The following is a 27,094-nucleotide window of genomic DNA, read 5'->3' on the forward strand; positions in this document are numbered from 1 at the left end:
GGTCTGCTCTTTAACTGCAGATGCAGAGAGATGCGGGTTTTTGTTTTAAGGATTAGAATTTTAAAATCAAGGTATCACATCATGGGCCAACATAGGTCAGCAAGTACAGGGACAATTAACTTGGTGCAAGTTAGAATACAGGCATTTGAATGAGTTCAAGTTAACAGACAGGAAATGGTGGGTGACAGACACAAAAAGAGTTGTGTAAATTTTCCATGATTGTTGCAGATTGGGCTGGAATCTTTTTTCTAAATTCATTTACAAGATGTGGGCATCATTGGCTGGGCCAGCATTTATTGCCCATCCCTAACTGCCCTCCATTTCAAACAGCATTTGAGAGTCAACCACATTGCTGAGAATCTGGAGTCATATGTAGCTAGACCAGGTAAGGCGGCAGATTAGTGCATCAGATGGGTCTTTATGACAATCTACAATGGTTTGTTCTAGATTGTTTTCATTGATTTCAAATTCAAATTTCACCATCTGCCATGGTGGGATTTGAACCTGGGTCCACCAGATCTTGCCCTGGATTTCTGGATTACTAATCCAGTGGCAATACCATTACAACTCTGTATTTGTGATATAGGTTTTGCATCTGTATGATCCTGATGTATCTGCTAGTCTCAACCCAATTATTCAGAATATAATTGACCAGTATAAAGTACCTTGCATATTTGGCAGAGACGATCTGGTGCTGCCACAATTATTTAAATGTTAAACTTTTATTTAAAGGTGGTAATTAAATTATTCATATTTTGAAAACACATACAAATAAATTAAAATCATTTTAAAAAATTGCAATGGCAGAACCTAGCAAGCATCCCCCCAATATCATTGGAGCAAATCTTTAAAAATCATTTTAATAATCCAAACACGTCTACACATTAGTCATTATTAGAAGAACGAACCAGTGAAAAACAAACTTATTACCATTAGTTTTGCATTATTATCTAATTTGTTACAAAAATTAAACGTGCTTGATAATTACTTTCAATGCAAAATGAGTCGATAAACAAACTCTAAAACCAAATAGTGGACTATTAGTATTAACTCTAAGACTAACTCTTACTAACAGTGGTTAAGTATCTAACTATCAAGGAACCTCAGACAAATCACCACAGGTCAGTTCCGGTTCATTACAACCGAGGAAAGAAGTTGGGGCATTTATGGTTGACAACAGTGGCTCTGATTATGAGTCACCAAGATAGAATCAAGGAAAGTGAACTGTTTCACTGAGAAGTAACGCTGCAGTGCACCATACATTTTCCACGTGTTAAACAAACCTGATGCTGAAGTTGCCATGTTACCTGATTTTTCGCAAGTATCATACAGCTAATACTCTTGCAGTCCTGAAGTTGAATCTTTTGCCTGGGTTTTGATAGATCTTTCATATCCCAAATATAAACTTCTCCTTTGTCACCACATGCTGCCACCAGTTGATTTTTCTAATGAGAGAACATATAAAGAAAATATTAAAAGGAGACAATATTTAGGGCAGTCAGAACTGGTTAATGCAACTTAAAAATATCACCTCCATCAAGCTGACTGGCCTGTAGAATGATACACATTTTCCAAAATTTGGCTGCTGCAAACATGTGCCCCATTTTCTTCAATTAAATGCTTACAACATTGCCAAGTTTACACATCCAAATTATTACAATTTGCAAAGCTTTTTTCCCCCAACATTGACAATTTTATTCATTTGTTTCCTTGAATGTTAGTTGAAGACTGAATATTTTATTCAACTGGAATATGTATTTCTAACATAAAAGCTAAATCCATGGATGTTGGAAATCTAAAATAGAAACGGAAAATGGTGGGAACACTTAGCAAGTCAGGCAACTGCTATGGAGAGAAAAAAAACAGGTCTGTAACCTCTAATCAAGGTGGAAAAAATGGGAATGGAATTGGGAGCAAGAGTATTATGCTAAACAACGGATTCCATCTTTCCAAAGTATAGCTGGACGAAATTACAGTTCATCCGAAAAAATAAAGGGGTTAAGACAGATGATGTAAGGCTGAGTATCATCATGAAAATGCTGATTGCATTTTTATGGAGGATGTCACCAAGGGGCAGTAAGCAGGGACAAGGCAAGGACAGATCTTTAAGGGACTTGCATAACTGCATGGAGGCCATTACTGGAGGCTCTACAGCTATGATCATATTGCTAAAATTGAAACAGGGGAGGCCAATCATGGAGAGCTGAACATAGAGTAAGGCCCTGGAGATGGATAGTGTGGTCAACCACATTAAAGATTGCAGAGAGGTCAAGGAGGATGTGAATAGACATTGCAAATAGGTGAGTCACCATGGGTCTCATTTGTTATTCAAGTTAGGGCCATTTCAGGTTGGAAACCTAATTGGAGAGTAGGGAGTTTAACAATGGCAACTTGCATTTGTATACCATCTTCAATATAGTGAAATTTGCCAAGGTGATTCATTCAGGAAAGATGAGTACAGATCTTGAGATAACAGTGCATTAGTGGACTTGAGGGGGACTGTAGATTGCAACCATAGAGGAGCAAAGATTATGGATTTTGACAAAGGGGCAATGACAATCTTCAACTGAAAGGGAGCATTACTGATATTTCATTGTGCTCTCTGAGAAGCTCAAGGTTATGAATTGTTTTGACAGAAGAGAAGGACATGAGAGTGACTGATGTGGTTCACATGGATGTTTAACTCAGTTGTGGAGAGATAGTTGCATAGTGGCAATGTCAAAGTAATCCAGAGCCCTAGGCGAATGCTCTACGGACATGGATTCAAATGCCATGATGGCAACTGCTGGAATTTAAATTCAATTAATAAATCTGCAATATGAAATTAGTCTCTGCAATGATAACCACAACAACTATCATTAATTTCCATTAAAAAACCCAACTAATTCACCTCAGGGAAGGAAATCTTCCATCTTTACCTTATCTGGTCTACATGTGACTCCAGACCCAATGTAATATGGCTCTTAACTGCTCTTAGCAACACCAAGCCTTTTAGTTCAAGGATAATTAGGGATGAGCAACAAATGCTGGTGTTTCCAGCAACTTCCACAACCCATGAAAGAATAAAGGGGGAAAAAAAAATAGTCTTCAGTCCTTGGATTTGACAGGACTCTTGGGAGGAACATAATGATAACATTGATAAAACAATGTGGAGTTGCCAGCATTGGACTGGGGTAAGCACAGTAAGTAGTCTCTCAACACCAGGTTAAAGTCAAACAGATTTATTTGGTAGCACCAAATAAACCTGTTGGGTTTTAACCTGGTGTTGTGAGATCAATAACACAGTGGATGCTTGGCCAGAATTGTTGGAAAGATATTTGATTTTGTACAGGAAACTTTAGTTAAGAACAAGGTATTGAAATTAAGTTGGAATTGTGGATAGGAAGTTGATTAAATGATAGAAAACAGAAAACAACAGAACTTGTTAGTCTATAATCGTTTCAAGTTCTTAAATGTACAAAGCTAGCAATAGGTGCAATGTACTGAGTTGAAGAGGGAACATGTCTCATGACAACAAATCCATTAGTAAATAATACAGGAATGAAAATGTAGCCAAACAGGCCATCTAAAATGGTGTTTTGTAAAGCACTCTGGGACAACTGGGCAAGAAACTAAACCAACAGGCTGCAGTTTAAAGACAGACAAACAGGCTGCAACCCTGATGAGTGAATACACAGGATATGGGCCATCTCCAGGATGAAAGCGACTTTCTGGCCACACTGGGTTGTGTGCCAGACATAGGGGCACCGTGAATCCTTATTTAGGAGGAAGATATGTGACCTATGTGCCTACAACACCTACAGGCATGGCCGCTAGGGACACACCCAGAGATCGGTGTGGTAGCACCTGATTGGACTCTTATCAATCAGGGTGATCAAGTCCTGATCGATTGATTGGCAATGGCCAAAAAAGGGGCGTGAAACCAAACGGGGTATAAAGGGTGTTGCACAACCAGGAATCTGTCTCTCTCTCTCTGACCCCACGAACAAGCTACAACGGCAGAGAGCCACCACACCTGAGAAGGAAGGAAGGAAGGAAAGAAAGAAAGAAAGATCAGAGCCAGAGTGCCACACCAGACCAAAGGACCAGACTACGCAGACAACTACCAAGATCAGTGCAGAGATAAAGGCCAATATCTGTTTGGATACTTGTCAGTCACACAAAGTTAAGTCAAGGTCTTGTATTGTACTTGAATTCTAGCATTTTCTGTAAGATAACTTATTGTTGGTCAGGTGGGTGATTATTGATTGTGCGGGTTTAAATAAATATTGTTTGTACTAATAAGACGTCTACTCAAAGTTATTTGTCCATCATATAAGGGTTAAAACAGACTGATTTTACAAAACAAAAGGTCAATTTCACAACTGACATATTTATACTTTTTTTTAATGCAACCCTTGACATTAGCCTCCACATTTGGGACAAACATGTACAGAAGCATGAAACAAATCTATTCCCTACAACACACTAAATTTGCATGTTACTCAACTAAAAGACTAATGTGTTAAATGAGTCTATGAATAGAGATCACTCAAGGGACAGAATTCTGTTTACCACACAGATGTAAAAGTTTTCTTTACATTTTGGAATCATTTCTAAAAGGAGATTTTTTTAATATCTAGATCAGAAGAAGAGGTTTCATTTTATGAAAAATAAATAACAATATTCAAGCAGAAGAAGCTAATTAGAAATACATTGTTTCACTGTTTTAGCTTACCTAGGTGCATTGACCCAAACGGCTGCCGGAGTGTGACGACTAGGGGAATTTCACAGTAACTTCACTGCAGTGTTAATGTAAGCCTTACTTGTGACTGATAAATAAATAAATTTAAACTTATAAAACTTAACAAACTTACCTCAGGAAAGACAAGGAAACAGCTAAAATAGGCATGGCTTCCTTTTGGATTTTCCAGTATCAACTTTCGTAATAGTTGCCCATTTTTTTTCACTTCCAGCAGCGCATCTCCTACACCTAGAAGAGTCAGAGCAGGTAGGCTTGAAGGATTAATGCCACAGACAAACATTTAACTTGGCTGACATTTTTGGTGAGACAACAGAGAAGGTTGATGTGAGTAATTTAGTTTATGTGGTCCACATGGACTTCCAAAAATATTAGATAAGGTGTCGCATAGCAGGCTTGTATGCGAATTTGAAGCACATGAAATAAAAGGGATAATGGCAGCATGGATACAAAGTTAGTTAAGTGCTAACTTTGGAAAGAGTAATTGTGAACAGTTAAGATATACAATGGCATTCAAGTTTGGGAACTTACAATCAACCTTAATAAAACACTAGTTTGGCTACTAATTTTTGACATGGTATCAACCAATTTTGGGCACAGCACTTTTGGAGGGATGTGAAGCCTTTAGAAAGCGTGCAGAAAACACTTATAAGTATGATTCCAGAGATGAAGGACTTCAGTTATGTTGATAGATTGGAGAGGCTGGGATTAGTCATCTTGGAGACAAGAAAGCCAAGAGGAGGTTTGATGGACATGTTCAAAATTATGAGGGACTGAGTAAGTGATAGAAATTGTTTTCCATTGGCTGAAGAGTTACAGAATGCTGTGATTCACAGAATCTTGACACTGCAGAAAGAGGCCAGTCTATACTGGTTCTCTGAAATATCACTCTATCAAGCCCCAACCCCTTGCCTTATCTACGTAACCTTGTATATTCTCTCTTTTCAGATAGCAATCCTGTTTCCTGTTGAATACCTCGATCAAACTTGACTTCACCACCTCCTCAGGAAGTTCATTCCAGACTCTCTCAACCCTCTAGGTGAAAAATATTTCTCTCATCACTTCTACTCCTTTAGCCAATTATTTTGAAACTGTACCCTCAACATCTTGATGCTCTCGTGTGGGAGCAGTTTCTCACTATTTACCCTATCCAGACCCCTCTAAATCTTGAATAACTCTATTAAGTCTCCCCTCAACCTTCTTTTCTTGAAGGAAAAGGGACCCAACCTTTCCAATCTATCTTCATAGCTATAGTTCTTCATCTTGGAGTCATTCTTGTAAATCTCCTTGATACTCTATCCAATGCCTTCACATCCTTGATCAAGAAATGGATGCAGAACTCAGACGAGGCCTAACTTGCATCCTATACACATTCAACATGGCCTCCTTACTCTTGTACTCAATGCCCCTTTAATAAAGTAAAAGATACCACATGCTTTGCAATCTTCAATGACATGCAATGTCTTAGGCTTCATCAATTGTGGCTTGGAGTACAAGAGCAAAGAGGTTACGCTGAACTTGCAGAAGGCATTTACCTCAGCTGAGAATTGTGTACAATACTGGGCACCACACTTTCTCCAGTGCGTTCACATCCTTGTGAGTGCAAAACAGGTTTACAAAAATAGTTCTAAGGATAAGAAACTTCAGTTCTGAGGATAGATTGGAACTAGTTTTCTCAGAAACAAGGAGGTTAAGAAGAGATGTGACAGTGGAGATCAAAATCACATGGGGAATGGACACCCTCAAAAAGATCAACAACAAACGGGCATAGATTCAAAGTGCTTTGCAAAAGAAGAAAATGCAATGTGAGAAAAAACATTTTCACACAGCACATGGTTCGGGTCTAGAATGCAATGCCTGGAAATGTGGTGGAGGCAGAGTCAACTGAAGCATTCAAGAAGACATTAGATAATTATTTGAATAGAAACAATGTGCAGAGTTACAGAGAAAAGGCAGGAGAATGGCACTAAGCTATAACGCTCATTCAAAAAGCTGGTGCAGTTACAATGGGATTAATGGCTCCTGCTGCACCATAACCATAGGACCATAGAAAAATAAAGTACAGAAAGAAGCCATTCAGCCCATCCTGTTAGCACTGGCCAAAAACAAAAATTAGCTACTCACTTTAATCCCAAGTTCCAGCACTGGCCCATAGTCTTGCAAATTACAACACTTCAGATGCCAATCCAGGTATCTTTTAAATTAGTTGAGCATTTCAACCTCAACCACCAATTTAGACAGTAAATTCCAGACACCCATCCCCTCTAGGTGAAAAGGTTTATTCACATATATCTTTTAATCCTTCTACTAATCACCTTAAATCAATGCCCATGGCAACTAACCCCTCAGCTAGGGGAAACAAGTCTTTCTCATCTACCCTGTCTAGGCCCCTTCTAATTTTGTACATGTCACTTAGGTCATCCCTTAGCTTCTGTTCTAAGGAAAACAACCCTACTCCATCCAAGCTCTCCTCATAGCTGCAGTTTTCAACTGGCAATCTCCTCTGCACTCTCTCAAGAGCAATTATGCTCTTCCTCTAATGTAATGACCAGCTGTGGCTTAACCTGCATTTCCATCATTATATCCTTGCTTTTATATTCAATGCTTTGCCTAATAAAGTATTCCATCAGCTTTCTTTACCACCTTGCCCACCAGTCCTGCCCCCTTCCAGGACGTATTGACATGCACTCCAAGGTATCTCACTTCCTCTACTCCTCTCAATATCTTCCCTTGCTTTGTTTGCCTTCATCAAATGCGTTACCTCTCACTTTTCCAAACTGAATTCCATTTGCCACTTCTCTGCCTTCTGGGCACAGCTTGCAAGATCTGGTGAACTGGTGCAGCAACAATAATCTCTCCCTCAATGTCAACAAAATGAAGGAGATTGTCATCTACTTCAGCAAGCGTAAAGGAGAACATGCCCCTGACTACATCAATGGGGATGAAGTAGAAAGAGTCGAGAACTTCAAGTTTAGGTGTCCAGATCACCAACAACCTGTCCTGGTCCCCCCATACCAACACCATAGTTAAGAAAGCCCACCAATGCCTCTACTTTCTCAGAAGGTTAAGGAAATTTGACAATCAGCTACGACTCTCATCAGCTTTTACAGATGCACCATAGAAAACATTCTGATTGTATCACAGCTTAGTATGGCTCCTGCTCTGCCCAAGACCACAAGGAATGACAAAAGATCATGAATGTAGCCCAATCCATCACGCAAACCAGCCTCCCACCCACTGACTCTGTCTATACTGCCTGCTGCCTTGGAAAAGCAGATGGCATAATTAAGGACTCCATGCACCCCAGGCACACTCTCTTTCGCCTTCTTCCGTCAGGAAAAGATACAAAAGTCTGAGGTCACGTACCAACTGACTCAAGAACAGCTTCTTCCCTGCTGCTGTCAGACTTTTGAATGGACATATATTATGAACGGTATGTTATGTCCATATAGTGCGCAGGAAACAATGCTTTTCCCTGTATGTTAATGCAATAATAAGTCAAGTCAAATCTCAGCCAAACTATGGATATAATTCTGGAGTCAATAGTTATCCTCCTCGCTATCTGTTACATGGCCAATTTTTATGACATCTGCAAATTTCCCAATCATACTACCCATATTTAAGCCTAAATTATTAATATATACATCAAACAATAAGGACCCCAACACTGAGCATTGGACACCACTAGGAACTGTTTCCCATTTACAAAAACATCCACTGACCGTTACCCTTCATTTCCTGACACAGACAGTTGTTGTATTGTCCACCCTGCTACCTTCCCCAGTATTCCATGAGATTTGATTTATTATTGTCACATATAGAACATAGAACACTACAGCACAAACAGGCCCTTCGGCCCACAAGTTGCGCCGATCATATCATCACCTACCAACCTACAGACCTATCTATAACCCTCAATCTCATTAAACCCCATATACTCATCCAGGAGTCTTTTAAAAGACCCCAGCGAGTTTGCCTCCACCACCACTGACGGCAGCCAATTCCATTCACTCACCACCCTCTGAGTGAAAAACTTACCCCTAACATCACTTCTGAACCTCCCTCCCCGCACCTTAAATCTGTGTCCTCTCGTAGCGACCATTTCAACCCGGGGAAATAGCCTCTGAGAGTCCACCCTATCTATTCCTCTCAACATTTTGTAAACTTCTATCAGGTCGCCTCTCAACCTTTGTCTCTCCAGGGAAAAGAGTCCCAGCTCCCTCAACCTAACTTCATAAGGCATGCCTCCCAGTCCAGGCAACATCCTTGTAAATCTCCTCTGTACCCTTTCAATAGCTTCTACATCTTTCCTATAGTGAGGCGACCAGAACTGCGCACAATACTCTAAATGAGGCCTGACAAGGGTCTTATAAAGTTCCAGCATTACCTCCCGACTCCTAAACTCAATCCCTCGATTAATGAAGGCCAGTACACCATACGCCTTCTTGACCACCTCCTCCACCTGCGAGGCCGATTTAAGAGTCCTGTGGACCCGGACCCCAAGATCCTTCTGCTCCTCAACACTACTCAGACTTCTGCCCTTGATAGTGTACTCGTTCATCCTGTTGGTTCTGCCAAAATGGACGACTACACATTTATCCGCGTTGAAGTCCATCTGCTACTTCTCCGCCCAGTCCTGCATCCTATCTATGTCCTAATATATTGTTATACAGTGAAAAGTATTATTTCTTCTATACCGATACATATGATAATAATAAATAAAATAAAATCTTATTTCTCTGATCAGTCTGTCATGCGGGACAATGTCAACAATTGTGATTCTCTGATTGAGTGTTATTGAAGTTGCAAATGGAGAACATTCCATCATATGCCTTGTAGATGGTGGATTGGCTTTGGAGAGTTAGGAAAAATCCCAATCCCTGACCTGTTCTTTAAGCTGAAGTATTTATGCACTGCCTGAAAGATTGTAGAAAGAAAATTCAACTGCAGCATTCCAAAGTAACTGAAGGGGATAACATTGCAGGGCTAAAGGGAAAGGGAGTGGGACTCGATTAATTTATCTTGTAGAGAGGCAGCAATGGCTTGATGGACTGAATGAACTTCATCTGAGCAGGAACCATTCTAAATTAAATGGAAGTCTTGCAAAATATAGTTTGTAACAAAACATGCCATCATCACAATTTTAAATAAATTGAAATAAAATGCAACATGCAATGATGAATAAAATACACTGCCATAACATTGAGAACATGCATCTGATCTTTAATTAGATATGAAGATCTTTTGTGCAATTTAAATAAAGATTATCCATGTCCTCAATTTCCATAGGATCCCTTCAATGAAGGAGGCCATTCGGCCCATCAAGTCTGTACTGATCACATTACTGATCTGTAATTGACCACAATTCCATCCGGTCCTATTCCTGTAAACCCACATATTTACCCTGCTTAGGTTGATTGGCCATGCTAAGTTGACCCTAGTGTCATGATGTTTTGCCCAATAAAGGGAAGTATTCCATCAGCTTTCTTTCCAACCTTGCCCACCAGTCCTGCCCCCTTCCAGGACGTATCAACATGCACTCCAAGGTCTGCTTTCTTAACTATGACACTAGGGTCAATTTAGCATGGCCAGTCAACCTAACCCGCACATCACTGGACCGTGGGGAGAAATTGGAGCACCCGGAGGAAACCCACACAGACACAAGGAGAATGTGCAAACTCCACACAGTCACCCGACGGTCTTGATGCAAAAATCAAGAGAATAAAAGTATTATTAATACTCACAACACCAGAGTGTAGAATTGTGAAGTTTAATGGCAGTTAGCTTGTGGCAGTTGGGCAATTGAAAATTTGTCTTTATCGCTAATGTGTTCACATCCCAACAAATGATTCTTCCATCTAGGCTGCATGAGTGCACTTGTTTGTGACTAGAAACACAGGAGAATTGTCAATTCAACAAAACCTCAATTATTTAACACAAACTGATCAACAAATGCTTACTAAAATACTATAACATCATGTATTAACTCATACATTATTCAGATATTATCTTCAAATATTGAAACTTCAAAGCTCTAAAATCAACTTCCATGCAGTGAAAACAGACTTCTTCCAGGTACCATACCTGAGCTTTGAGCCCTCAAGGACCATGTCAGTGACATCAGTGCAGTGTTCCGTCAGTTGTTTGTTGCAGGACATGCTGCAAGTATTTATAATGTAAATAGAGGAGTCCTGTGAACCAACCCAAACTTGGCTGAACTCCACTCCCAACATACAATTCTGAAAATGAATGACTAATTTCAGCTAATGTCAACGACTAGAAATATTGCATTGCAGTACAATTTATTAGGGCATTGTTAAGCAGAAAGACATGGCTAAGGAAGTACATTTTGTTCAAAGTATTAACACATTTCATAATGTAATTTTTGAACTCATGAAAATTAATCAATGTTATCACATCTGCAGGATCAGTTTGTTCTCCCTCCCTGCTCAATTACTCGATAATGTTTTCAACACTGCTTACATCAGAAATTTCATTCTAAAGAATGAGGTCACAAGCTAATATCCCTCAGAAACAATTACATCAATCAGGTACTCAGTAGATACAATACTGCCCATTTTGCAGCCAAGTCAGATTTTAGCCGCATAGATTCCAAAATCTCTCATTTCAAAATGTTACCTCGCAATAACTTGAAATTAATCCTTTCCAAGATGTATGCCATTAATTGACTTGCCGAATACAACCCTGTAAAAGGCACATTTTTGAGGTATTTCTATTAGGCAAAATGCTAAGGGGTTAACTTTCATACAGGTTACATTTTGAGGGGCTTACTTTCACCTAAAACATACCTGCTTGGAACATCTAACATGACCCTCAAAAGGATCCACAAGATATGGGGGAAGCAGTGTTCATATCAGCTACTTATTGTCTCTTTCTCACTCTCTGCTTTTATAAAGGAGCCTCGTGCTACCAACCCGCGAGAGGAAGAAGCAATGTCATCTGGGCCTGCAGTTACAATGCTGCCCAGGGAAGAAAAGGAAAGGGAAAGGCCCACCATTAGTAAATGTTACAGTGATGTCCCCTAAACCCTTGACCTCGATCTTAGCGCAAGGAAGTTTGCACTGAGTCAGCACATGTAAGGTCCAAAGTGACAAGGCCCAGGTATCCCAGCCCTTCCATGAGAAAGCAGAGAGTGATGTTTGACGCAAACCCCAGGCATTATATTTTATTTAATGTTCACACTGTACATTGGCCTTTGCATCTCGTTTCCACGTATGTTATTGGTTTCTCCAATAGGTCAGTTCCCTCCTTGAAAAATCAAGCCTGATCTACATTCTCCCGCTTTCATTGACAAGTTGGTAAGGGAAGAATTAAATCTAACTTTTTTCATGAATAATGAATTTAGATTTTTGATTTAACTGCAGAGATTCTACACTGACTCTGAAATGTTTGGATTTTGTTCAGCTGAAAACACAGGGTCAAATTTTGGGCTATTAGGCCAAAAATCATGGAGTTGACTTTTGCACAAAATCAATTTTTACACAGTTTTAGAAGGTAGCATAAAGCCTGCAGCAAACAAGGACATTCAAGTGCATCCTTCCTCTAATCGTAACAATTTAGGATCTTTTACACCATCAATGGATTGTGAAGTTATTTCCAAATTTCTTTTCATATTGTACTTTATCTGACTTTAATGTTCCCTCAATTTTTAAAAAGATTTTTCAACAATGTTGAATCCCAGTTGACATTACTACTGGGCAGTCAGATCTCAGGATGGATCCTGGCTCAATAGATCATAACTTTTATTTTTGACACACGGATGAACATAGTCACAGGACTACTGATTTAACATTTAACAAAAGGATAAAACATTTACTAAACAAGAAAAGCTTAACTATAGTACACTACTTCTTCACTCCCACTCCACTACAACTTCAGAAAGACAAACAGGTCTATATAGATTACACAAGTTACAAAATACACCTTATACTACAATAGAACATAGAACATTACAGCGCAGGACAGGCCCTTCAGCCCAAGATGTTGCGCCGACCAATTAAGAAAAAAGCAATGACCCTCTAACCTAAACCAATCCCTTTCCATCCATAAACCTATCCACGGACCTCTTAAACGCCCCCAAACTAGGCGTATCTACAACTGCAGCAGGCAGGGCATTCCATTCCCTCACCACCCTCTGGGTAAAGAACCTACCTCTGACATCCGTCCTATACCTACCACCCCTTAATTTAAAGCTACGTCCCCTCGTGCTAGCTTTCTCCATCCGAGGAAAAAGGCTATCACTGTCCACCCTATCTAAACCTCTAATCATCTTGTATGTTTCAATAAGGTCTCCTCTTAGCCGCCTTCTTTCTACAAAGAACAAAGAACAACCCAGCACGGGAAACAGGCCCTTCGGCCCAACGAGCCCGCGCCGCTGCATCACCCTACACCTATTCTACCCTGCACGTCTACGAATGGAACCCCTAACTTAGCCAGATTCAGGGGAGAATAGTGTCAATTTGGTAAAACCAATCGGCCTAAGAGCACATCTTTGGGGTGTGGGAGGAAACCGGAGCACCCGGACGAAACCCACGCAACCACAGGGAGAATGCGCAAACTCCCACAGACACAGGCCCAAATCCATGTATCTGCACAGCTAGCAGTGCTAGTCACCGAGCTGTTGCGGCGCCCGTCTACCGGTCCAGGATCAAGCACACACACCGACACGAAGTACTAGGCCACTCCCGGAACTTCCAAGAGCAGCCCACGCACGACCCACCGTGTGCATGCCCCTCGTTTGACACGAGGTGGACCTCTACCTGCGGAATAAAAAGACAAAAACGTTAATCTTACAAGCCTGCTTTTCCGGTGTCTCCTGAGGTTCTAACCTTATTTAATAGCCCCTACCATAACCCTCCATCCTCGTTTCACTCATGTGTCTATCTAACTGAACCTTAAACGAGTCCAACGTTCCTGCCTCCACCACCCTACTCGGTAGCGCGTTCCATACCCCCACAACTCTCTGCGTAAAGAACCTTCCTCTCACTTCCAAATTATACCTCTCCCCCCTCACCCTTAAATCATGACCTCTCGTGTTTGTACCCAGTCTAGGGAGCAGTCTCTCACTATCAACTCTATCTATTCCCTTCAGTATCTTATATACCTCTATCATGTCCCCCCTCAATCTCCGTCTTTCCAAGGAGAATAGTCCCAGTTTCTCTAACCTTTCCTCGTAACCCAGCCCCTCCATGCCAGGCAACATCCTGGTAAACCTCCTCTGCACCCTTTCCAGAGACTCCACGTCCTTCCGGTAGTAAGGTGACCAGAACTGGACGCAGTACTCCAAATGCGGTCTAACCAACGTTCTGTACAACTGAAGCATTAGACGGCAGCTTTTATACTCTATACCCCTTCCTATAAAGGCTAACATTCCATATGCCTTCCTAACAACCTTCTCAACTTGTGACGCAACCTTCATGGATTTGTCCCTCTGTATGTCTATACTCCTACTAATCTGTCTACCTTTTATCACATAGCTCCTCTCTGCATTATTCCTTCCAAAATGCATCACCTCGCATTTGTCAGGATTAAATTCCATCTGCCACCTATCTGCCCAATGCACCAACCTACCTATATCCTGTTGTATCACCTGACAATCCAGTTCAGTACCCGCCAACCCTGCCATCTTGGTGTCATCAGCAAACTTGCTGATCACACCACCTACGCTCTCTTCCAAGTCATTTATGTATACTACAAAGAGGAGAGGTCCCAGTACTGAGCCCTGCGGCACACCACTGGTCACTGGCCTCCAGCCCGACAAGGTCCCCTCCACAACTACCCTCTGTCTCCTATTACCCAGCCAGTTCTCAATCCACCTAGCTACCTGGCCTCATATCCCATGCGCCCTAACCTTTTCTACCAGCCTACCATGAGGGACTTTGTCAAACGCCTTACTGAAATCCATATAGATGACATCAACGGCTCTCCCATCGTCAACCGTTTTTGTCACCTCCTCAAAGAATTCCACCAGATTCGTAAGGCAAGACCTCCCTCTAACAAAGCCATGTTGCGTATCCCTAATCAGATCGCAACGCTCCAAATGCTCATACATCCTACCCCTAAGTATTTTTTCCATTAATTTCCCTACCACCGATGTCAAACTCACCGGTCTATAATTTCCAGGGTTGTCCCTACTACCTTTTTTGAACAGCGGTACCACATTTGCTACCCTCCAGTCCTCTGGGACCTCACCTGTGTCCAAAGAAGAGACAAAGATTTGCACCAGAGGCCCAGCAATTTCATCTTTCACTTCCCTAAGCAGCCTGGGATAAATACCATCAGGTCCCGGAGCTTTATCCGTCCTTACGCTACCTAAAAGCCCTAGCACTTCCTCCCTCGTAATAGATATCTCCTGCAACTGATCCTCAGCTCCCTCCAAGAGACCGCATGTTTCCGAACCCCTCTCCTTCGTGAATACCGACGCAAAGTATTCATTCAGGAGCTCCCCCATTCCCTCCGACTCAATACATAACTCTCCACTCTTGTCCCTAAGAGGACCAATTTTCCCTCTAACTACTCTCTTGGCTCTAATATAGGAATAAAATGCCTTTGGATTTTCCTTAATCCTACCAGCCAAAGCCATTTCATGCCCTCTCTTTGCCCTTCTAATTCCCCTTTTTAGCTCCCTCCTACTCTCTCTATATTCCTCCAGCGCACTCTCCGTACCCAGTCGTTTCGACCTAACATACGCCTCCCTCTTCTTCCTGACCAAGTCTTCAATACCCCCTGTAATCCACGGCTCTTCTAACGAAAACAACCTCAAATCCCTCAGTCTCTCCTCATAGGACCTTCCCTCCATATTAGGCAACATCCTGGTAAACCTCCTCTGCACCCTCTCCAATGCCTCCACATCCTTCCTATAATGTGGGGACCAGAACTGTACACAATACTCCAAGTGCGGCCGCACCAGAGTTTTCTACAGTTGCAACATGACATTGCGGCTCCTAAATTCAATCCCCCTACCAATAAACGCCAAGACACTGTATGCCTTCCTAACAACCTTATCGACTTGATTTCCAACTTTCAGGGATCTACGCACATATACACCTAGATCCCTCTGTTCGTCAACACTATTCAGAGTCCTACCGTTAGCCCTATACTCTACACATCTGTTATTCCTGCCAAAGTGAATTACCTCACACTTTTCCGCATTAAACTCCATCTGCCACCTCTCGGCCCAGCTCTGCAACTTGTCCAAGTCTCTCTGTAAACTATGACACCCCTCTTCACTATCTACCACGCCTCCGACTTTGGTGTCATCAGCAAATTTACTAATCCATCCTTCTATACCCTCATCCAGATCATTTATAAAAATTACAAACAGCAGTGGCCCCAAAACAGATCCCTGAGGCACACCACTTGTAACCGAACTCCATGACGAATACTTTCCATCAACCACCACCCTCTGTCTTCTATCAGCTAGCCAACTCCTGATCCAATTAACTAAATCACCCTCAATCCCATACATCTGCATTTTCTGCAGAAGCCTTCCATGGTGAACCTTATCAAACGCCTTACTAAAGTCCATATATACCACGTCAACTGCCTTACCCCCATCTACCTCTTTGGTCACTTTTTCAAAAAGCTCAATAAGGTTAGTAAGGCACGACCTACCCTTCACAAAACCGTGCTGACTATCTCCAATCAATTCATTACTCTCTAAATAACTATAAATCCTATCCCTAATAATTTTTTCTAATACTTTGCCCACAACAGAAGTAAGACTCACCGGTCTATAATTCCCGGGGAAGTCTCTATTCCCCTTCTTAAACAATGGGACAACATTCGCTATCCTCCAGTCTTCTGGCACTATACCTGTGACCAATGACGAATGTTCTAAGTATACAGTCCATGTAAACCAACAGGGGATATGTGGTCAGACACACCACACTCTAAAACTGAGCAACGCCCATTATAACTTGAACGGATTTCTCATCAAATTGCCCCAGATGCTTGTCACACTGTGAGCCTACTGTCTCACTGGAACTCTGACTTCCACATAACTTCAAAACTCTAATCTCAAAGAACACATTTGGAATCTTCCCCTTAACCATGCTTTTTCTTGGATGCATCCATCAAGGATCCACCTTTTTTGGGACTTTTTTTTCCTGCATCTCTGTATTGTCCTGCCTGACCTGGCAGCCTTTGTTCTTTTGGAAAATCTATTTTCTGCAGTTCCCTTCCTTGTGTCCAGTTTTTCTAACTCAAAAGTTCTTGCTGTCCCAGGGTGTGCCTTGGTTGTTAAGCAACAGCTTAGCTTTTTTTAAAATCTATAATTCCTTCTATATCATAAAACCTCAAATACAATACAGGCACAGTTTAAAGTGAAACTAAAATCCACAGACAGGCAAGCACCTTTGTTTAACGTGAAACTAGCTAAAGTTTTAACTCTTTCTTAGCACACAAGTACAGAAATACAAATCAAGCTTAAACACAAATACTTAAACCAGCCGTATTTCCTAACAACTCACCAATTTTGAGTTTCCTACTTGAATACAATGCTGCTGAATGGACCAAGACGTTGCATTGAAAAGCACTACTTTTCCTTCACTTAATGCACACCATAGTCTCGGTTTTGTATTCTCATCCTCTTCTTGTTGTATCAGATGACCTAGCACAGTAAAGCAAGCAATTCAGAACTTAGTGCAGCACCAACAGATTGTTAAGAAAATGCAAACTGAAACAGAAACCTGGTCATTATTTTGTTTTGATTCCCCCAGTTTAGCACAGCTTAAAATCTAATTTGAAACAAGTGATGTCACCCACCCTTTTGTTTCAGCACACGTTTTCCCTCTTCCACTTGGTAATTTTGTGGCAAATAATGTTTCAATCAATCTTAATCATATCACTATATAGGACTTATACTATCTGGTAACACAAACCCTATCCTTAAATATGGTGCATATGGGGTCAACATATTTGGACAAAAGAAGTGCATTCTAAATATAAATAGCTGTTGAAATCTGAGCTAATGAGACACAACTGAAACCACTGAACTTCTTCAATGAGGAGTAATTTTCATAACTTTGATTTAAAAAGTGAATTTATATATGATACACTTTTCAATGTGAATTTTACTGTGGCATTTACTAGAAAAGGAACAATCTATGTTGTAGCAAAGATTTCATATATATTCCAAATGGATAGAAAATACTACATAGTGTTTCATTTGTGTTCACTAGGCATCCTTCTTTCACTTACTTTATTTTTCTCTGTTTATAATTGTTTTCTATAATTTTGTCTTGCTCTAGAATCATTAGGGGCCACAAATAGAAGATTAGTTTCTATTTTCCAACTACCTCTTCAAATTTCTCATGTGTTGGAAGTGAAGGTAGAAGAGCAAAAGGACAAGTGCCAGGATATCAAGGACTTCAACCATCCAACACTATAAGTGAGTACACTTCTGAACTGTTTCTTTGACATGAAGTACTAAGGCTGAGATCATGAAAGGCAAGTTGCTCTCTCTATCTATTTTATGCTGCTTCCTCCTTTCCCTTATCCAAACAAAACTTCCTCAGCCTCTCCAAATCTACTTTTTCCCTTCATCCTAAGATAAATCTCTCAGCTTTAAGGTAACAGCGCACTCCATTAATCACTCCGCTACAACTTTGAGTCTGTCTTCCCTAACCCACTGTGCTGCTAAAATAGTTGAAAAATGCCTGCATAACTCTCTCAAGACTCCTGAAAACCCAAGCATCAACAGAAAAAAAACACTAAAACAACTGCAGAAATAACCACTGAGTTCTTAATGCAGATAAAGTGAGCATGTGGTTGAGTGAGTGTGTAGCTGCAAAACTTTAAACTTCATTTAGTTATTTTTGAATCCAAGATCCATAAAAAAGTAAAAGCATGACTTGCACCATTGTTTTCCTGGTCAGGTTCAGTGGGCATGGCTTAAAGAAAAAAGCTCAGAGACCCAATCTCTGTAATTGAACAGAGTTTGAAAAACAGTAGGTGAAACAAACATTTCTGTCTACTCTGCAAACCAAGAGCCCCTCCCCTCAGCTTTAACACCCAACCCATTCTCACAAATTTGCCCCTCTGCTCCCAGAGTCTCCACACAACTACCCCTTCGCCCCCACACCACTCTCACCGAGGTCATGTCAATTTTCTAGCATCAAATGGGGTCAGGACGGGAAAACGTTTGGGATGCACTGACCAGTGATCTCTGTGGTGCAGACTTCCCCTTTTCCAATTGCAGTTTGAATTTAGTGCCAAACTATGGGACATGCTGCCATCAACTGGAAATTTATGAACTGACGCAAACACTGCAGGACCAGTTACATCAACAAGTGGTAAACTGCTCATCACATTGAAATATTCTCGTACAGATAGCAAAATAAACAATGATGGGATTAACATTCTATAAAAGATGCAAATTCTCAAAGACTTTTGCAGCTAGCCTGAGAATCAATTCATAGATTCCCAATTGATTGTAATCTGGGGCAGCAGAGCAACAGATCCTATAGAGAAACATAGAAAATCACTAACAGCAACATCTAAATTCCTGCATTATTCTATACATATGCTGTCAGTATCACAGGAGTCATGACAACAAATGGCTGATTGGTCATTAACACTCCAAGATTCAGGCAATTACATAAACAATTTATGGATTGTGTGCAGCAATTTATTTCTAAAACAATTAACTTTTTTCTACCTGGTGTATACAGGAGTGCATTCACGGCCTGAGGGCTAGTTTGACCAGCAGAAGGATTTATCTTGTGTTTTAAAGTCTCTGAAGTTGTTTTAGGAACCACTAGAATAAATCCACAACACAACAGACATTAGACACAAAGGTAGAGTATATGAAAATGCTGGCAATAAACAGCAAATTAGTAAACATCTGTAATGAGAGAACAAAAATTGAGCATATTTTGAATCTGAACACAAGAAAACTCTGTACCCATGGGCATTAATCATCCAGTCTCTTTGCTTGGACCAGCTGTGTATTTCAGGATTTTTTTTTGTTTTACATTGAACATTTGCAGTTTCTTTATCATTTAGGTTATTCGGTTTAGTCATGAGTCAGTGTACTGTACTATCATCGTAGTCTTTAAAGAAGTAATAGGCAATTGAAGTTGACCTAGTGTCTGTAAAAATCATTTAAAATATTCAACTGAAATAACAAAGATTTCCTTAATCTTACCCATATTCTTCATTTGGTCAAAATAAGCCAATTTGGAAGCTGCATAAATCGCTCGCGGTGACTGCATGCATCCAACCACAGCATCCATCAACAGAACATTGGTTAGTGCACATTGAATGTATTGTGGGTCCTAAAAATGAAGTAAAACTATTCACCTCTGTTGTTAAATTAGACACTTGTGCACTGCTCAGGTCTTGCAAACATTGAGATAATATTAGTTATTATAAGAAAGTTGTGCAATGTTGGTCTGAGGAATCAAATGATCTCCTATGGGACTGTTTAAAGTCAAAATAAAGAACAAAGAAAATTACAGCACAGGAACAGGCCCTTCAGCCCTCCAAACCTGCTCTGACCATGCTGCCCGACTTAACTAAAACCCCCAAACCTTCTGGGGACCATATTCCTCTATTCCCATCCTATTCACGTATTTGTCAAGACGTCTCTTAAAAGTCACTACCGTATCTGTTTCCACTACCTTCCCCAGCATCGAGTTCCAGGCACCCATCACCCTCTGGGTAAAAAATCTGCCTCATACATCTCCTTTAACCCTTGCCCTCACACCTTAAACCTGTGCCCCCTAGTAACTGACTCTTCAACCCTGGGAAAAAACTTTGGATTGTCCAAGCCTGAATGAGTATGCCGCTACAGTAACTGACTTCATTAATAAGAAGTGTGTAGAAGTTTATGTATCAAAGAAGCAAATCTATGTTTTTCCCAACCGGAAACCGTGGATGAACAGGATATCCACTGCTTGAGGCGTACAAGTCAGGTGACTCTGACCTATAGAAGGCGGCCAGATATGATCTAAGGAGATCCATCAAAGATGCTAAAAGACAGTACCGGACCAAGCTCGAATCCCAGGCTAGCTACACAGACCAAGGCAAGGTCTACAAGACATAACAGTCTCCAAGATGAAGGATGTAAAATCGCCAACTCCAACACGCCTCTTCCTGATAAGTTCAATGCATTCTATGCCCATTTTGAGCAAGAAGTTAACAAGAGCATGCCCTCCACTTTGGAAGCCTCAGATGAGCCTGTATCTGTGGTCACCACTGCAGATGGCACAGCAGCTTCTCGAAAGTCAACCCACGGAAAGCGACTGGCCTGGATGGGTTACCCACAGAAGCACTCAGACCAGCTAGTGGGAGGATTCACAGACATCTTTAACCTCTCATTACAACAATCTGAGGTCCCTATCTACTTCAAGAAGACGATCATCATCCCAGTACCAAAGAAAAGACAAGCAGCGTGACTTGATGACTATCGTCCGATGGCTCTTACATCTTTCATTATGAAGTGCTTTGAAAGATTAGTCATGGCACGGATCAATTCCAGCCTCGCGGATTGTCTGGCTCCACTACAGTTCGCCTACCACCACAACAAGTCCATAGCTGACTCCAACCCCCTAGCCCTGCATTCAACCCTGGAACACCTAGATAACGAAGATACCTATGCCAGACTCCTATTCACTAACTGCAGCTCAGCCTTCAATACGATTATTCCTACGAAAGTCATCTCCAAACTTTGTGGCCTGGGGCTCAGCTCCTCCCTCTGCAATTGGATCTGAGCTTCCTAACCCACAAACTGCAATCAGTAAAGAAAGGCAAAACACCTCCTCTACGATCTTCCTCAAAACCAGTGCCCCACAAGGCTGTGTCTTCAGCTTCCTACCATATTCCTTATATACCTATGACTGTGCGACCAAATTCCTCTCCAACTTGATTTTCAAGTTTACTAACAACACCCCCTTAGTGGGTCAGATCTTAAACAATGACAAGGTAGAGCACAGGAAAGAGATAGAGAACCTGGTGAACTGGTGTGACACAATAATCTCTCCCTCAATTTGAACACATTCCAGGACAAAGCAGTCCACTTGGGCACTTTAAGATAATGCATGCATGATGTCACCTAAAGTGACGTCATTAGCGATTTGTTGGGGTAACTGGGCAGAGTAGTTTTGCCGCTGTACTGAACACATCGCCTACTAAAGTTCCTTAGTTTGTTGAAGCTCCGAGGCCTCCTAGCCTCAATCCTGCCAAAGTAGTTGAGGGCAAAACATTATTTTCAAAAAGTAGTTATATATTGCTCTTGCAATTAAAGGGATCAAAAGATATGGGGGGAAAGTAGGAACAGGTTACTGAGTTGGATGATCACCCTTGATCAAAATGAATGGCTGAGCAGGCTTGAAGAGCCAAATGGCTTACTCCCGCTCTTATTTCCTGTGTTTTGATTGTATTATCCCTGCTTGGGTTGATAAGTGATGAGTGCCAAGCAATGACCATCTCAAACATTAGGGGAGGTGATGGCCTAGTGGTATTATCACTCAACTACTAATCCAAAAACTCAGCTCATGCCCTGGGGACCAGGATTTGAATCCTGCCACAGCAGGTGTGAAATTTGAATTCAATAAAAACCTGGAATTAAGAATCTACTGATGACCATGACACCATTGTTGATTATTGAAAAAGCCTATCTGGTTTACTAAAGACCTTTAGGGAAGGGAATCTGCCATCCCTACCTGATTTGGCCGACATGTGACTCCAGGGCCACAGCAATGTGGTTGACTCTCAACTGCCCTCAGGCAACTAGTGATGGGCCATAAATGCTGACCAACCAGTGATGCCCAGGTACCACAAATGAATTTAAAAAAGAAACAAAATCCAACCACCTTCCCTTGACATTCAATGGCATTACTATCGTTGAATTTCCCACTATCAACTTACTGGAGTTACCACTGACCAGAAATAGAACTGGACTAGCATTATAAATACTGTGGCTACAAGGGCAGGTCATAGGCTGGGAATTCTGTGGTAAATACAATGCTCAACACCTTCCAGGACACAGCAGCCTACTTGGGCACTTTAAGATAATGCATGCATGACGTCACTGGAAGTGGCGTCATCAGCAGTTTGCAGGCATAACTGGGCAGAGTAGGTTTGCAGCCTTTACAGAACACATCTCCTTACTAAAGCTCCTCAGTTTGTTAAACCTCCATGGGCTCCTAGCCTCAATCCTGCCACACTATACTCACCATGTTTTTCCTCAACAGAGCTTCATACCCTTACATCCTATTCAAATCTGCTTACTTCCACCTCCCCAATGTTGCACACCTCCAGATTTGATTATTCCCACTCTTTGTTGACTTATCATCATTCAGGTTCTATAAACACCTGCTTGCCATCACCTGTTCTACATTAAAGCCTTTTTCATTAGCTTCACTAATCATTGCTGACCTGTCTTGTCTCCTTATCCTCTAATGCAATCAATCTTAATACATTTCTATCTTTGTATTTGCTACAGAGTCAGGGGAAAATAAATATTTACCTTTCAAAGCAAAGATCGGGTCCCAGAGAGCAGGGACTACAACTGAAGTCCCAGAAGGCCTCAGCAGACACTGCACACCTACAATCACAGATCTTTCCTTTTTTTTCCAAAACGGCTCCTGCGCATGTGCCAGCCAGAGAATGGCTGCAGATGCACAGTTGGGTGAGATTCTCAGTGTTAGGCCAATATATGCCCCTGCAGGCAGGCAAAGTTTATTCTTTTCCATTTTTTTCAATTTAAAGTATGTGCTGGGCTTGCACAGGAGAGTAAACAAAAGAAAAAGAGAAGAGAGAGGATTGGGTGACCCAAAACAAGACACCATTACACAAAGTGGCACAGAAGGAGCAGAATAGGAGCTGCAGGGAGCAGAGTTCCCAGGAAAACAAAAGGATGTCCAGAAGCCAGGGAGCGGGGACAAAAGAAAGTCCCATTTAATTCCAGGATTTTGAACAGAAGTTTGGAACGGGGGAGAATGTTGATGAGAGACCCACAGTATTTTTTTGGCATGGCATCTGTCACTTGGTTTCAGAGTGTGGTGTGTGTGATCATCAGTCACACAGAGGACTGTGCACTTAATATGAACATATCCTTATGAATAGGTATATATAGACCTGTAAAAGGTATAGTTGTGGGTGAGGGAGTAGTGTAATATAGTTAATCTTTTCTTGTTTAATAAGTGTTCTATCATTTTGTTAAAAGTTCATCAGCAGACAATCTGCTCAATAGTCAATCTCCACATTTCTAAACAAAAATAAATAAAAGTTAGAATCTATCAGGCCCTTGGATCTGAGTTGTCCAGTAGTAACACCAGCTGGGGTCATAACAGTATTAATCTTTAAATCCATTCTCAGTTCAGCATCCACTGTGGCTAAGGATTATCTTTTAATTAAGAGCCTTCAAAAACAATTTTTGCTATTACTTGTTACACTGTGAGCCAACCGGTCTCACTGGAATTCTGTCTTTCACACAAGGATTTCAGATCTCAAATCACTCAAGCTTTGGAATCTTCTCCCAAGAAAAAGCAAAAGAATATCACAAAGCCAGAATGCCCAAGAGATCATAATAACAAGCAAATGACAATAACATCCAATAAGACGCTTCCCAAATGAAGGAAGTTGGTATACCTATTCAAGTCAGTGATTTGGAGTCATAACACATTTAAGATATCAAGCATTTTAAAAAGATCATTAAACCTTGTGTTTATCCGCCATTGTTTTCCCAGCCCACATTTCCTTCACAATTAATTGCCAAAGATCACGTTCATTCTTCAGGTTTCCTATAAATGGTTCTTTCAGAGCAGTTTTAATTTTTAGAGCAGGAATTCGAAGTGGGAAAAGCATCACTGATATGTTTTCAAGTTCCTAAAAATTAAGAAGAAAAATATTGACGATGAAAAACAAAACACTTGAAAGGCGACATATAGTTTTAAAGCATAGCCTGCATTAGTTTGTGCTAAGAAGAATCATATAAAATGTATAAAAGAACAATAAAGCACTAAACCAAGTGCTTGGCGTCTCCTCTTACCTCCATCCAAACTAAGGTGATTGAGGGTTTCTGAACTAGTTTCCAAAACTTCCCACTTCAATTCCATTTTATTAAATGAAGATCAAGGGATCTCAACAGTCAGCCAACTCAGATATTAACCATATCTAACACACATTTGATATTTAATTTCAACAACAACATGCTTGTATGGTAGCACAGTAGCTAGCACTGCTGCTTCATGATAGCACAGTGGTTAGCACTGCTGCTTCACAGCTCCAGGGTTCTGGGTTCAATTCTTGGCTCGGGTCATTGTCTGTGTGGAGATTGCACATTCTCCTCGTGTCTGCATGGGTTTCCTCCGGCTACTCCGGTTTCCTCCTACAGTCCAAAGATGTGCAGGTTAGGCTGATTGGCCATGCTAACAAATTGCCCCTTAGTGTCTAGGGTAGCAGAGGTTAGAGGAATTAGTGGGTATATTATATAAGGATATGGGGGTGGGATTGTGTTCGGTGCAGACTCAATGGGCCGAAGGCCTCTTTTTGCACTGCAGGGTTCTATGGTCTATGATCTATTTTTAAAAAATCTGATGAGAACCTACATTTAAAATATACATTGTTCTTTCAGGAACCACTAGTTAAGTTATTATGCCTTTAGAGCAGAGCTACTATGTTTTGACTGATTTATATTTAAAGTTTATTTATTAGTGTCACCACTAGAGTTACATTAACACTACAATGAAGTTACGGTGAAAATCCCCTAGTTGCCACACTCTAGAGTCTGTTCGGGTATACTGAGGGAGAATTTAGCATGGCCAATGCACCTAACCAGCATGTCTTTTGGATTGTGGGAGGAAACCACCAGGAGGTAATCCACGCAGACACGGGAAGAACATGCAGACTCCGCACTGTGAGGCAGCAGGACTAAGTACTATACCCCCAAATATATCGTCTACTGTGACATAGGGAGAACATGGATTTGTATAATTGAGCAGCACCTCTGTTTTGGCTTCTTGCTTCACATAACTTACATAAAACAAAGGGTTATAAAGCATTCAGAAAGTCTAAGTTATATGAACTATTTCAAAGCATTACCTGTATGTCTCTAAATTTTGCAATCTCAACATAGCCAGGTCTTCCTTCTAGAAGAAGGAATAGTCGCTTCTGTGTCAATGCTATTTTTCCCACACCATAATTGGTCTTCACAGATGATGACAATTTATAGACACTTTCATTTTTGTCCAAGTGCCCTATCACTTCCAGGGGCAAGTTAACTTCTTGTGCCTCAGTCTCAGATTCCTTCCAAAAGTTGTAGAAGTCTTTAAATGTCTCAGGATCAATCTGTTTCAGATGCCCTTAAATTTAAACAAAATTAAGCTTCATTGCACAACTCACATTAAACCAAGAAAAATGAGGATTCCTGTTAAATGGAAGTGAAAATAAATCTCGACAGAAATGCTGATCATTTGTGATAATATTCACACAAAACAAGAAAGTCAAGTCTGTTAGTTGCTCCTAAGCACACTTAAAACAGCTGTGAAAACAAACTTGACCAATTATTCCACATTTACATTATTAGCAAATTTGGAGGAAAAAAAACAGAAGGACCAATTTTTACAAATGTGCGCTTCCAGGAGAAAGCCTCATCTTTGGAAAATGGAGGCATTCACTACAACGTTTTCATTACCATTAATGGATTGAAAATTATGGGAAGCACCAAGATTTTGCAGCAAGCTTCTGTAGCAAGCAATGCTCAAATTCAAAAATATATTTTGTTGGCAACTTAATATTGTGGCATGTTGGCACAGCAAGTTAAAGCACCAGGGCACAGCTTCATTAAATAACAAGACTTTGAGTGAATCCCCCTTCACTGAAGTATCAAATTTGCTGCATGACTGTGCAAAGCTATGAAATGCAAATCAGCTCTTCCCCACAAGCAGGAAATGAAGAAAATATTAGTTTAAGCCAAGCATCAGTTGAAGCCATGAGAGCTACCCAAAATCTAATAACCTAAATAGCTATCTACAATTCATACCAAAATATCATACAATTACACAACACAGGAGGAGGCTATTCAGCCCACATTCCCTGTGCCAGATATTTCAAACAGCTATCCATTTAATCCCATTCTCCACTGATCAATTGTAAACTTTACTTCTGAAATTGATAGAGGAATAATGGAATGAAGTTGCAGATCAACCATTTCCACGAATGATAAAACAGGCACAAGGGCTAAGTGGCTTACTTCTGTTCAAAATATATGTTTTCCCTTTTTATTGATACATTTCTGCATTCACGTAAAAACATTTCACTTCAATGAAGCTACATAGCTCAAAATGCTATTAAATTCATGCTTCTCTTTGAAGAAACCTGGGCTGT

The 27,094-nt window shown here is 40.8% G+C and overlaps 1 protein-coding gene across 2 annotated transcripts in view; it reads right to left on the bottom strand.

Annotated features, from left to right (window-relative positions):
• Positions 1 to 27,094, bottom strand: part of dennd3a (DENN/MADD domain containing 3a) — a 134,818-nt gene that overhangs the window by 9,950 nt on the left and 97,774 nt on the right. For both annotated transcript variants that reach the window (XM_080194609.1, XM_080194608.1), the window contains 9 exons: positions 25,811 to 26,070; positions 24,428 to 24,595; positions 19,911 to 20,040; positions 19,422 to 19,520; positions 17,233 to 17,372; positions 10,826 to 10,980; positions 10,486 to 10,628; positions 4,857 to 4,972; positions 1,308 to 1,445 (listed from right to left, as the gene is read on the bottom strand). In XM_080194609.1, coding sequence (XP_080050735.1) covers positions 1,308 to 1,445; positions 4,857 to 4,972; positions 10,486 to 10,628; positions 10,826 to 10,980; positions 17,233 to 17,372; positions 19,422 to 19,520; positions 19,911 to 20,040; positions 24,428 to 24,595; positions 25,811 to 26,070 — 1,349 coding nt within the window. The remainder of the gene's footprint in view (positions 1 to 1,307; positions 1,446 to 4,856; positions 4,973 to 10,485; positions 10,629 to 10,825; positions 10,981 to 17,232; positions 17,373 to 19,421; positions 19,521 to 19,910; positions 20,041 to 24,427; positions 24,596 to 25,810; positions 26,071 to 27,094) is intronic.

The sequence above is a fragment of the Carcharhinus amblyrhynchos genome, chromosome 8, assembly GCF_965287045.1.
Source record: "Carcharhinus amblyrhynchos chromosome 8, sCarAmb.v2.hapA, whole genome shotgun sequence".
NCBI classification, from domain to species: Eukaryota; Metazoa; Chordata; class Chondrichthyes; order Carcharhiniformes; family Carcharhinidae; genus Carcharhinus; species Carcharhinus amblyrhynchos.